Raw genomic sequence first — 13824 nt, 5'->3', positions numbered from 1 at the left:
ACCAAAACAGTAGAAATCGACACGAACATTATTTATATTTAACTATTACGCCAGTACAAAATTTAAATTACATTAATATGAAGTTTAAGACTCAAGGCCGTGTGATTGAACAGTTCGACTCTAGGTTTTCAAACGCGTAGTGATGGGTAACTCTGGTGTTAAACCCAGACTACTTTTAACCCTTTGATTACTATAGGCGCATATAGCATCCAGCAAAAACCATCGATGACCGCATATGTACTCTAAGTTGAAGCGCTTCGATCAAAGGGTTAAAGGTTGATGAAGATTGATTGATAAAATTATAGTGAAATTCGGCAACTGATTCCAATGGCTAATACAAAATATACCTAGGCCGTCTTGCTGATCGTCGGCATCTAATGGAGATTTTATAAGAATATTACCTATTTTTATTTTCAAAATGCTGTAAGAAAAATGATCTAACTTAGTCGCAAACAAGAGCATTTCTATATCTCTGACATTTTTTTCACACCAAGCATGATCATTATTCCTGATGTTTTTAGGTTGCGAAAAATTCAGTTTTTTCTTCCTATGGTTAAAATTCCTACATCCTGATTGAATAATCTTCTTTAAATTTAAAGTCTCGGAATGTCAGTATATTGTAATATGTTTTATCTGGAAGAGCTCGAGATAATAAAAATATACGCATATGAACTAATGAAAAAAGTATTTAAGAAATATTTGTTTATTTTTTAAGCTATATCAAATCTTAAAAAGTATATTTCAAATTTTTTTTTCCTTAGTAGTTTAAAAGTGCAAATTAAAGCCCTAACCTGTCATATGGTTACATCGCATGTATAGCGCCAAGCTGGGATGTTCGAGGATTAGGTATACCTTACATTACCGTCATGCTGCTTTCCGTAGCATCTACCCCGCCTTTTTAGTTACATATCTTTTGCCAGTAATAAGGGTGAATAATGAAACACTATACTTTTTTTCTATATTAAATACTTTACATGACCGATTAAAATCCCCAAGTTAACCAATTTCGAATCAAAATATGTAACTTATCGATTTGGAACAATGGACCTTTTGTCTATATAGTTATTAAAATTCAATTTCAAAAATTAGTTTTTGAGGAGAGAAGAAATCTGTGATGTAATATTATTTTTGACACTGGTTTGTTTAAAATGGAAAAAAAAATGGCAACGCTTCCAGTAAATAGTGTGTGATTCTCCTCAAGGTTAATTTTTGCATTATAAAGTTACTGGTCATTTTAAGTAGCCTCAGCTTTACTTTCAATTGCCCTTTATACGTTTAACGGTACTTAACAGCGGCTGAAAGTTTGGAAATAAAACTCGGAAGTATATAAGATAATGATCAAATGCCCTTCTAGGTCAAAACTTAATGAAACTCATTAACTTAAGCTCATTAATCAAAGGAAATGAATAAAATTCTGAGCATTTCACTAAATAAATTTATTATAGAATTGCGAACGGCAAAATAATCTAAACTTTGCTATTAAGTCATCACTAAGAACAGAATACAATATTAGAAAAACATGAATCTATCTGATAATGTACTATTAGCATCATTTTACTGCTTCTTCATTATTGTTTTGGATCCTGTTCTCTACTACATATATCTGGTAGCAACGCTGGCTGTTAATGAATCTGACAAATTTGAATGAAACAGTTAGTAAAAAGGGACTAAAGAAACATTTTCTAAGCATTATTTATTGTATCATTTTTAAAGTAAGTGAACTGTGAATAGGTCGAATTCAATTTATATGTGTTGCTTGTTATTTACCACTACAATGTAAATAATGGAATTAATAAACTAGTGAAAGAGCAGGTTTATAAAAAAAAAAAGCAAACAATATTTTTCCCAACAAGATTTCTTTGTATTAAAGCTAAAATTATACGAAATATTGAAATTACTGAAGAAGCAGTAAAATTGATTATTTTCTTCTTTCTTGCGTACTCTCCAATAAAGGTCTTATCTCCCTTTCTCCGCACAAAATTATGGACATTTGAGTATGACTGCGTACACCTTGCATAGCATTGGCGTACGATAGTGACGAAATAGAGATCTTCGGCTTCTACTGACATTTTTTGCTAACTCTATGGCAAGAATATGCATTTTGGATACGTTTTTGCCTGTCAATTGGCACCGACATTTGTCGTAAAACGAAGTTGTAGTCACGAGACAATATACCGTATTTCATTTAGTCATTGCGTTTACATGCAGGCGAAAATACAGACCGACAAGCGGTCAACCATTCCACGATTTGCTTCAAAATTTGACAAGTGTCTATATTTTAGGTGATAAACCTGTTCCGAATTTTGCCTACCTAGTTCTTTGCGTTTTGTAATTATCACTTGTATTCGAACAGCTTGACAGACGATTTCTTTCAAAATTTGATAGAAATCTTCAAATTTGATTGTAATTCCATGTACCAAATGTCAGCGATATAGATGAAATAGTTGTTGAATTACCGTGTTCACAGATAGACATAATTCCAAAAATTTCGGATTCAAGCAGGTCTGAAATGTAGAATTTCGTCAAAATCTCGAATTCGATTTTTTTTTACGATTACAATACTTCCTCTATACTTCGTATAAGAAAAAGTAACTATATATATAAACATATTTTAGCAGATGGTTGGTCGAGAAGAATAGACTTTTGAAATTTTAACTTCGAATTTTTTTATTCCTGGAGGAGTAATTTGTACAGGAAACAACTAATCATAAAAGAGGTGTTAGTCTACATCGCGAAAGAAGAGCAAAAAGGACAGAAAATTTTCCCTTCGATGATTTTACTTAGAGATTTTGACAGAGATTTCTTTTACACGTGTCAACTTTGGAAAGGAAATCTTATGTATCTTTAAAAGAATGTTGTTATTGATTATTGATTTTTATCCCTTCACTCGGAGCGTGAAAAATGCTGAAGTCGTCAGTTTTCTAGATTGCTTGTAGAATTAATTAAATAAAAAGTGGAAATTGGATCAGGAAATAAGAGAACATTTTAGAATGAAATTAATATGGGCTAAATTAAGATACAAATCGGGAAATTAATTAAGATTTAAATTAAAATATCATTACATATATGGAAATACTTGAGGAAAAGGCTTCGAAAGTTCAGATCATATTTAAGTGATGTTGCTTTTATATAAAGTCTTCGCTTACCAAGTAAATTATTTGTAAAATCGTATACTTCTTGCGCCTTCTTTAATATATATATATATATTGGTGAATTTCCGCACTTCGGGAACTCTACACTAATATTTAATTACCCTTATTGGCCAACGCACTACTCTGCTTTTCATTTCTGGGAAATGATTAATGACAAGATAAACAAGTTTGCAAAATGTATTTAAAAAAAAAACTTATTGATGTAAACATATTAGTATGCTAATCTTATTCCCAGACAGTACGTAATGATAGTGCTAATTTTAAATTAACAACGATTCATAAAAATATAAATTTTTTTTGTTTGCTATTGTCAAATCTAAAAGTTTTCTTTTTATTCCAGAACAATGATAAACACATAATTACTCAGTTTCAATTTCAAGAATGGCCATGTAGCGCTGGTACAGTTCCTGAAGGCACACTAGGCTTAGTAACTTTAATTGAAGATGTACAGCAAAATCAAGAAAAACAAATTGGAAGTGGACCAATTACTGTCCATTGCAGGTAAAGCTTTCTTTTTAATAATTTAAGAATTTGCGGTAGATTTTTGATGATTTTCATTCATACTTTAAAAGGATTTTGGTTTGAAATTAGTTATAATTAATACCACAATTTAAAGAAAGCGACTTCTTTTCTTATGCAAAATCTCTGTTTATATATACAGTGGTGGAGGAGACCGAAGTAGTGTCTTCGTAACTTTGAGTGTTCTTATTCAACAACTGAAAGCTGAAGAGAGGGTAGATGTATTTCAAGCAGCAAGATACACCAGATCACAGAGGCACTGTATGCTGCAAACTTTGGTAAGAATTTAAATTTATCTTTGGGCAAAATATTTATCCAAACATTTTTCACTGGATCTCCATAATTATTGCAAGAATATCAATAAGACCTCGATATCAATTTTGTTACGATGACAAATATTTAATCAAATTTTAAATTCATCCGTTGACTAGGAAATAATTCACATGTATTTTGTACATTTTTTAAATAATTATTTTACGATTAATTGAATAACTTCAGCAAAACGAAATTGTTGATTTTTTACAAAATTAACAACTGCGGTATGATAAAACTTTTCTTATACATAGTTTACAATTTATTGCACTGTTTTATTAAGATAGCTGAAGTGTTATCATTTTATTTGTTGTGTTTGATAAGTAGTACTTGGCGTTTGTTCTGTGTTTCGAAAGATAAAAAATACCAAGAATAATGGGAGTTAATGTTACTAAAACTTAAGATTACTCAACGAATTAATAGTTAATAGTAAAAATTCTTTAATAGCAACATATCTAAAATATGCTGTTAATTGCAGGAGTGTGGTAGAGTAGATATGTTAACTTCTCCTTTACTTAGAAAAAAAAAAACTCCATAGATTTTAGTGGTGCTTCCATTTTTATATATTATTATTATTATAGCTAAAATGATTCTATGTATTTATAGCATATTGAAAATAATTGAAGTTTTGAGAAATCATTAAAAAAGTGAGAGTTCGCAAAATCTAAACACAAAACTAATATTCAGGGGAACAAGTTTTCATTAAGTATATATATCATTTGAGATTTAGGATAATTATAATTTCATAATTTTTGTTATAGGGAACATGCTATGTATTTGCAATTACTTATATTTGCAATATTATATATTGAATTCATGCTTATCTAGAAAATAATCCAAACCTTACATATATAAATTTAAGGTTTATATATGTATTCTGAGGTGATCCAAAAAAGTTTACAAGGCAAAGGAAAAATGTTTTATTAACAATAGAAAAAGGATACAAATGGTAATTAAGAGACATATGTGGCCGTCACTTCTCTACATAATCACCAAACCTGTTGAGGCCTTTATCATACCGCTGGACCAATTTGTTTTACTCGTCTTGGTAATAATCTGGTTCCTGGCTATTAAGCCAGTTCTCGGCACCTTTTTGAACATCATCGTCTGATACGAACCTTGTTTCAGATAAGTGTTTCTTCAATGCTGGGAAAAGGAAATAGTCACTGGGAGCCAAATCGGGGCTGTATGATGGGTGGCTCCAGACCTCCCACCTAAACATTTCCAGCAAACTCTCTGTCCGTTCGTATCACGGTTCGTACCTCTGTGCGAGACCACTTCTTTAGACGTCTTGCCATTACTATCGCTGTTTCAGGTCTCGGTGCTAACACTATCTGCTCGAACGACTGATCTAAGACAATTAGCGCGATCTGTCTCCAATCTGGGTAACAATATTCCCATCCACAATTTCTACTTTCCAAATGTCGCTGCTTGTAAATTTTTTTTAGATCACCTCTCGTATATTCCTAGAGTACATAAACTTAGTCATTTTTAAGTATATAGTAATAATTTAATATTATTTTAGAAATGCATATTTGTATGAAATTCACAAAATTATTCAAATATTTTATACTCAGATTATTCACTGATATACATGATTTTCTCTTTTTAGGCACAGTATGACTTCTTATACAGAGGTTTGTTAGAGTATATTGTATCCAGAAATCTATGTGATATGGGAGACACACAACTATGATATCTTAATGAAAGTGTAGTCCATCCATCATTTTGTGGTTTCTCTACCTGCCTTATCTGGCACTTACTCAGACCGATCTGGTCTGTGCTGTCCAGCCAGCAAGCCTGGTGGAGTTGTTGCTCAAGTAGATCAGTGCCATTGTGCCAGTGATGTTGATAATTACTGGCTGGCTGGTTAAAATATCCTTTGTGTGTGCAGTGCAAAAGAAGAGTGAAAAGCATGTTTTGGAGAAGTTTGATTGTATTTGGGCCTGTGGGTAGTATTTGGATCCTAACTCACTTTTCATGCCAAGATTAAAGTGAAATCATACTGCCAACAGCATTTTTCATATTAATACTCATAGCACATTTTTTTTTTCAAATGATTTGAATGGCTCTTGAAGTAATTTAAGGTATTGGTACCTTTTGCTACGAAGTAAAGTTATCAACAGTGACTTTTTTGAAGGCTCTTAAGCTATGGTGCTATAATTTATGGAGCTTGGCTGGCATTTGATGCATTTCGGAGCATGCAACACACGATTTTGTAAATATGACGAATCGGCTCATTGTGGAGTGCCTATAACCTCTACTTGATGCATAATTCATTTTTGCCATTAGATGACAGGTGCTTTGACTTAGTAGAAGTAAATGTGTTTGAAAAAATGAGTAGTTGTACATAGACTATATATTTTGTAATTATCATTGTTCGTTACAACCTTAGAAATTTTGTTATTCTTTGTACTACTTTTATAAGGATGATTCATCATTCACAGTGTTACTCATGTATAGCGTTTAAGATGTCATTTTTGTTATTTAAATTAGTTTTTGTCCTGTTATTTGTTAGTCAGTGTTAAGAATATAGAATCACAAACATAAGGAAGTAGCAGCTTCATAATTTCTATTTCTAAATGGACTTTTATTTATCATTCATCAGCTTTCATTTTGATTATATATATTAAGAGAGCAACATATCAGGTCAAAAATAGTATTTTTAATATAGTATTTTCTTTTTTAATTATTGAATTGTGGCTCTCAAGCGAAACGTGTTTTGAGTACATCCAGATTTTATAATACTCTTCTATTTAAAACAATTTTGTAACATTTTCATATCAGCATTTTTACACGATTTCTTTTAAAAGTAGCCCAGCAATAAGGAAAAGCTCACTTTTTCCTTGATTGCAAATATGAAAATTGAAACTTATTTTCTAATTTTTTTTTAATGTCAAATTTGCAAATATTCTGTTGTTTCTCAATAGCAGAAAGTTATGCTAACTTTTAAATAATTTATTCTTGGACATTTGAGATGCTCATTCGTGTGCCATATTTTATGGAGAGTTCAAAGTATCTCTTAGTTATTTTATTTAAAACCTTGCAAAAAGTGTACTCAAAATTACTTTTACTTGAAATGCATGTTCTGAAATGGTGTTTGGATATATGTCATGTAAAATTTGGTGCCAAGAATTATTAAAAATTCATTTCTTTGAAAAGTTGAAGCTATCTGTATGAAGATTTTTTAATTATGTATTTTTTTATTGAGCTGAATTAATGATTTTTGTTCTACAGTAACATTTTCATTACAGACCTCTTAAATTTTGATGTATTATGCTCTAAGAGAGGCATTAATTCTTTTTATTTCAGTTACATAAACGATGTAAAGTGCTCGATACGCAAATGTATAATATAAAAGTTGTAACACACCGAAAAAATTATGAGAAGCCTTACATTTCTCACGATTACAATTTTCAAAAGTTCATACAGTTTCAGCAAGGATAATTTTGTATATGGATTTTTTTTCTTCATTTGTGGTAATTACTATAATTTTTATGTCATATACACGTTATTTAATTACTTTACTCTTTTGGAAATAAGATGTACATATATAACAATATTCATGTGAAAGCCAGAACTGTATCAATATTCTATGCAATTCTGACTTAAGCAGTATTCAGCATTCTTTTAGCTAATTCCTAAGATAAACTGCCATGTCATTAGCATTTCCTACATAAAATTTTTCATCTATATTTGTCAAATGTATATCCTTTGCTTCTAATAAAAAAAAATAACACCAAGTTAAATCTTACACATCAATTTTGAATTGGCTATGTGAATATGTTTTACTGGAAGCACATTAAGCATCTTTTTTGAGATATATGGAATAAATTTTTTAAAAAAATTAATGGATTTAAAAAATCTTCATTGTTCTTGTTGAGAAAAAGAAGTAAAATAATTGATATGCAAGATTTCTTCAGTAAGTTAATCCTTTTAAGACTGTTGATATATCTAAGTTCGTTCATTCAAATCAATTTTAATTAAATGAACTAATTTTTAATAATCTGTTTTAATAGAAGCATTTATCATGATTATAATATTCTTTAAGTACTGATATGGGAATAACAGAAGTAAATTTTAAAAATATTGATTGTTATGTGAGAAAAGTTTTGAAATGTATATGGATATTATAATGCATTAGATTTTACATTGGAATTCTAAAGAATTATTTTTTATATTTATTATTACTCATCTAAATTTGGAGAAAATTAATCATGAATTAATTTGAGTTTTCTTATAGCTTTCTTGTACAAATTATAGTTAACTGAAAACATTCTCAATGTTTTTACATTAACTTATTTTTTAATATCATTGCATGGATTTTATAGTTAAGCGTATATTTTTGTTAATCATGGTATAATTTTTAGGATTGAAAATTTTCAAAATTATTTCCAAACCATATAGCGAAATTTACTATCGCTCCGCTTCATGGGAAAAAGAGAGCCTTAATATTTAGATATGCTCTATTCTAATTAATTTGTTACATTATGTTTTATTAATGCCCAATATATATTTACTTTTTTAGCTGAATTTCATTTCTAAACTGAAGGCTAAGACACTCATGATTTTGAATTAGAAATTTTGAAATGACGTCAGAAAACTTAGAGCAGATTTTAAAAGATTTTTGGACATAATTTCATAGTAGGGGAAAAAAAAAAAAAAAAAAAACGTTTGCTTTAGGCATAGCTTTCTTTTGTTTCCTCCATAAAAGTTTTTGAGTAACTTCACAATTGAATTAATTTTAAAGAATATTGAAAATTACTTTTATATTATTTGGATTTTGTAAACTGAATTATTATTTAATCTATCAAATTTTAACAATTCCTTACTTATTCTTGGTTTTATAATGCTTAAAAACCAATTTGAAAAATATTATTTAAATTGTATATTACAATTGTAAAATATAAATATCATATTATTTAAATTGTATTGTTATATAATTTAAAATAATAAGCATTTTTAGTCATTAAAAATGCATATTTTATCTGAAATTTGTATTATCTTAAATTGACTTCTTTAGATACCGTATTGAAAGAAAATTCATTTCAAAAAGTTATATTGCTTTCTAGTCAGAGAAAGATCTGGAATTTTCCTGAAATTGAGTGTTTTTCAATCACCCGTATGAAAGTTCCGATTTCACTCAGGGAAAATTACATGCTTTCTATACAGGCAACCATATAAATTAGACAATTTTAATATAATGCTGAAATGATGTTTGCATACATTTTACAGTCTGTCATATTATAAGCAAATAAAGCAAGAACGTTAAAAAAAATCGTACTTAAAGATTATTTTAAAGAGATGTCTTTGAAGTTTAATAGCTATTATTTGTGGAAAAAGTAATTATTCCAGTAAAAAGATCATTTTCATTGCTTTTTATTGCAAAATACTTTATTCTATTAGCTCATCATAAAGGCTTCCCTTCTTACTCTAAGTTGTAAGAATGCCCTTCGCTCAATAGCGCAGGTAATATATAAATTTCTTTCAAAAATTCCTTTGTGAATATTAAAAAAAAGACTTCCTTTTGCCAAGAGTTTACATGTTATTTCAGTTTTGATACATTCACACAATTTTGTTTTTCTACTATTTTCCTCTGCTATAGAAACAAATATGCAACTCAAAGTAAAATTATAGCTGATAGTCTCTTTCAAAAATTTCAGATGTTGAGAATCGTGCTTTGCAACTGTTTTCATTTCTTACAAAACACGTTTTTCGTTCCTATTGCTGAATCATCATCACATTTTATATAGTTTCAAAATTTTCATTAAGTGAATACTTTTATATAGTTGCTCCCAGTACTTTAAAATACTTCTAATGAATCTTGTGAAGTCATAACTACTTAACATTCATGCGGATAGTTTTCGAAAACATTTCCTTGTTCTTGTTTATTTTTCTGTTGGGCAAATGGTTCATCTACTGCAAGAAAGAGATTTTGTGTAACATACACATTGCAGTACGAAATAATATTCATGATATTCTCCAAATATCAAGTTCTATAGAAATAGAATATAAGTTTTGAAATACTATAAAAATCAAGTACCATTATTATTCAGTTTTTATGCCGATTAATCTTGATTTATTTCTAATTACTTAAAATGTTTGGCAGTTCATTGCTTAGAGTTCAGTTATCTATGCAAGTACTATTAAATAATATGGCTCACCTTTTTTTTCTTACAAATTTACGGGAAAACATTCCTCCTTGGGTTAATCCATTAACTCTATATATTTATAGATCCCTTTTTTTTGAAAATGTAACCACACTGGGGTTTCTCCCGCAACTTCGAAGCATCTGGAATGGAAGTGATTGACCATCGTCGCGAGAGCTCTGAGGCGGGAACTTAAGTTGAGTCGTAATGTCAATCACCGGTCGCAGTGTATCTATTAGGAGGTCCCATTTTGGGAGTGGACGAGACTGAACCCAACGCCATTGCTATACCCACAAGGGAAGCGAAAACCAACCATCAAAGCTTTAACTATAGTCCCTCCCCGTATGGTGTATAAAATAAATATGCCGGACTACTTATAAAAATAGTCCATTAATTAAGTAGATTCATAAAATTATTTTTACGATATTCTCAAATTAAATAGCAAAAAGTTCCTGAGCAATCCAATAAATTATGAAAGCTTATTTAAACGAAAGTTATAAGTCTGCAATATCTGAAACCCGTTTAAACTATCAAAACGAATAAAAAGAGTAAATGATGCAAAGAACAGGTCAAGAAATGCCATTAAGAAATTATAAAATTACTGTGAAGTTGTTTTCTTGGACATTTTTTTTTTTTTTGTTTAATTTGATACTGAATATTTGGATGCGTTTTCTTTATAATTGCAACAACTTTGATAAAACATGAAAGAGTAATTGTCTTTCAACTTACCCGTTTTGTTCAAAAATGAGATGTTTACAGATTCAGTTTTTCATAATGTTACTTCTATATATCACAACTGGCAGTCAAAGTTTAATATGGAGTACAAATGTGTAGGTATTTATTTACAATATGTTAAACACTGCTTTGGCTTACAATTCACAGTAAAAAAAAAAAAAAAAAAATAGTACGATTGCCTAATAAAAAGATTGAATCTATTCATCCGTCCTGAATTTAACCCACCTGATACTTTTGGAAATGTACGATCTCAGTATCTTGAATTTGATTTAAAACTTGCTTCGTTTTATTTGTAAACATTCTTATGAATGTGTCAGTTCAACGCAATTCTTTATTATCTTTTGATGTCAGTTTTCATTTTGTGTGTGATATATTCATGTTAAGATGCTATAAAATTTGAAATGTACGATAACCGATTAATGATAATGAATGTTACAAGCACTTAATTTCAAAGTAGCAGTGTACAATAATACTCAGTTTCACATCAGCGAGTTAATTAAGCGTTGTGAAATATTAAGTATGAAGTTTTTTTTTTTTTTTTTTTTTCAATTATATTGTTGAAACGACTATTGATTATGGCAAATTTGATTCTAAAATGAATGAACAGTTTTGAAAGAATGAGGTATGTTGCCAATCATTATGTCGGATATTATTTCTTTCTCACTTTTTAATTGTGTTCAAAGTATTTTTCTCCTTAAAAGTTTTTAATGTTGGCAAAATAGTAAACTTTTCATTTGTAAAATATTGCACTTTTGCATTCCTAATTTTTGTGCCCTTGAAATACATATTACACTATGAATTAGTGTTAATGTTTGTGTTCATGTATTGAAAATCAATTAGTATTACTTAGTTTTACTCTTCAAATTTTTCTAAAACAGCAAATATAAAGCAATAAAAGATAAAATTGTGGACATTAAATGGTATTTATATGTATATAATAAGTGTATATATAAGAGAGAATGAAAAAAAAATTCATATGAAGCAACATTTGGAATTGTAGATCAAATAATCATGCAATATAAAACCAATCTTTTTCTACCTTTCTAACCTGGATATTGTGTGTATGTTAATACAATTTTGTTTGCAAATATATTAAAATGTACGAATGAGCATTTAATATATTTGATACAGATAGTAAAAAAAGCATTATATACTTTTATTATTACTATGATGTTTATTTCATCAAAGTCTTGATACAAAACTTTACACTTTTCTGAAGCAAATCTATATCCTAAATTGTAAGCTTTTCATTAGTCAGTGACGTCACTAGGGGGCGCGCATGTGGTGTTGACAATACATGGTAATACCAATGAAAATGTGGCACCAGATCAGTTGTAAATAAGATTTTCAAGCCATGTATCATCACAAGTATCACCTTTTCATGAAAATACTCCTGTAGTTAGTTTTAATTGAATACTCTTTTCGTAAGCCCAGCATGCATACATTTTATCAATACACTTTAGAAAAAAACTAGATGTTTTCTCCTTATGGTGTGTATTCAGTCCAGTGAATTTATCGCTGCAAGTTTTATTGCTTTTCAAATGGCATTTTCTTGACGTATTTAGTTTTCGCTGTTTACATCTGGGTATGTGGCATTACGATTTCTGTATGCATATGCATAAATTTAATTTGTGTGAATATTATTGTCCCACCAGTAATACAACAGTGAAATAGCATTCGTTAATAACATAAACGGGATCATGGTTACAAACAGTGAAACATATTAGTGTTATAAATACGGAATAGTACTATAAAAATTATAAAGGGTGACACAAACTCCAGTGACGCCACTGTCATTAGTTGTGGAATCCATTCGAGAAATGTAGTTTAGTGTCATGATAGTTGTTAAAATATGAAGTCTGATAACTTTTATTGAATTTTTAGGTAAAATGTTTTTAATTGAATTGCTGAATACAAAAAGTGTACAATTCTTATTACCACTAGGAATTGGGAACAGAGATTAATTAAATTTAATTGGGAGGGCCTAAAAGGAAAATTAGTGTAATCACCGAAAGAATTATTACTATTTAAATGAATTTAAAATAAAAATTTTTCTTTGACAAACGAATAAAAATAAAACAATTGTACTCTTTTTTTTTTTTCTTTTTTTTTTAATAATCAGCGATTCAAAGGTGGAATAATTTTGAATAATTTCAATATCAGTAAGGTTTTGAGTTTCTTTTAATTATAAGATATGACTTTAAAACGTGTATCAGATTTTAAAATTATGCATGCTTGAGTTATGTATAAATTTCTTATATTGCTCAAAAATTATTTGTTTACAAAGTTTGTTTCATGATTTTTTAATGCATAACTTTTGTTTGGATATTCGACGTATTTAGAATTGTGGAAATGCATGTATGTATTATTTTTATTTATTTAGTAAATGTTGTGTGTTGTATAATGAAACTCTGTGATAAATTCTGTATATTGTGGATCAGTTACCAAGTATGTTTTTCAAAGAAAAAAATTTGTTCAAGATGTATCCGATTACTCAACAAAAATATGTAAACTTTCCTCTTGTCTTGTAGTACTTAAAGAGTGAAATTTTGTTGATAGTTTCTATACATGCTGGTGAAAGAGAATTGAGTTTTTTGAAGAGTTTAAATAAAAAAAGTAATTTGTAGTATTGAGTATTTTATTTCTTTATTCTTTTTAATATGGAAGGTAATTTGATAGATGTTTTAATTAAAACTACTGTAATTTGGAAGGGAATATTGTAGTATAAAAAGATTATTTTTTTAAGTCTATCCTTAAAAAATATGAAATTACTGTCTGACAATAGTAACAAAAGGACAATTAATAAAAAATCTTAGGTAATTTTCAAAAAAAGTATATGTTTAATAACAATTAAATTTGTTAAAATAAAATAGTGTAATGAAAAATACAGTTTGTATTATAGTATTATGAATTCATAAACTACATAAAAATTTTGCTATAAATGGGATTAACATATG

At 28.9% G+C, this 13824-nt stretch overlaps 1 protein-coding gene across 4 annotated transcripts in view; it reads left to right on the top strand.

The window, feature by feature from the left end:
• The window catches only part of LOC129961037 (tyrosine-protein phosphatase 69D-like), a 409760-nt gene extending 396267 nt beyond the window's left edge, over window positions 1-13493 (top strand). For all 4 annotated transcript variants that reach the window (XM_056074833.1, XM_056074832.1, XM_056074830.1 and 1 more), the window contains exons 27-29: window positions 3493-3653; window positions 3814-3949; window positions 5596-13493. In XM_056074833.1, the coding sequence (XP_055930808.1) occupies window positions 3493-3653; window positions 3814-3949; window positions 5596-5679 (381 nt within the window). In that variant the 3' untranslated portion in view covers window positions 5680-13493. The remainder of the gene's footprint in view (window positions 1-3492; window positions 3654-3813; window positions 3950-5595) is intronic.
• The last annotated feature ends 331 nt before the right edge of the window (window positions 13494-13824 follow it).

The sequence above is a fragment of the Argiope bruennichi genome, chromosome X2 (genome assembly GCF_947563725.1).
Source record: "Argiope bruennichi chromosome X2, qqArgBrue1.1, whole genome shotgun sequence".
Classification (NCBI taxonomy): domain Eukaryota; kingdom Metazoa; phylum Arthropoda; class Arachnida; order Araneae; family Araneidae; genus Argiope; species Argiope bruennichi.
The sequence above is the reverse complement of the archived record's forward strand: the minus strand, read 5'-3'. Positions and strand labels throughout refer to the sequence as shown.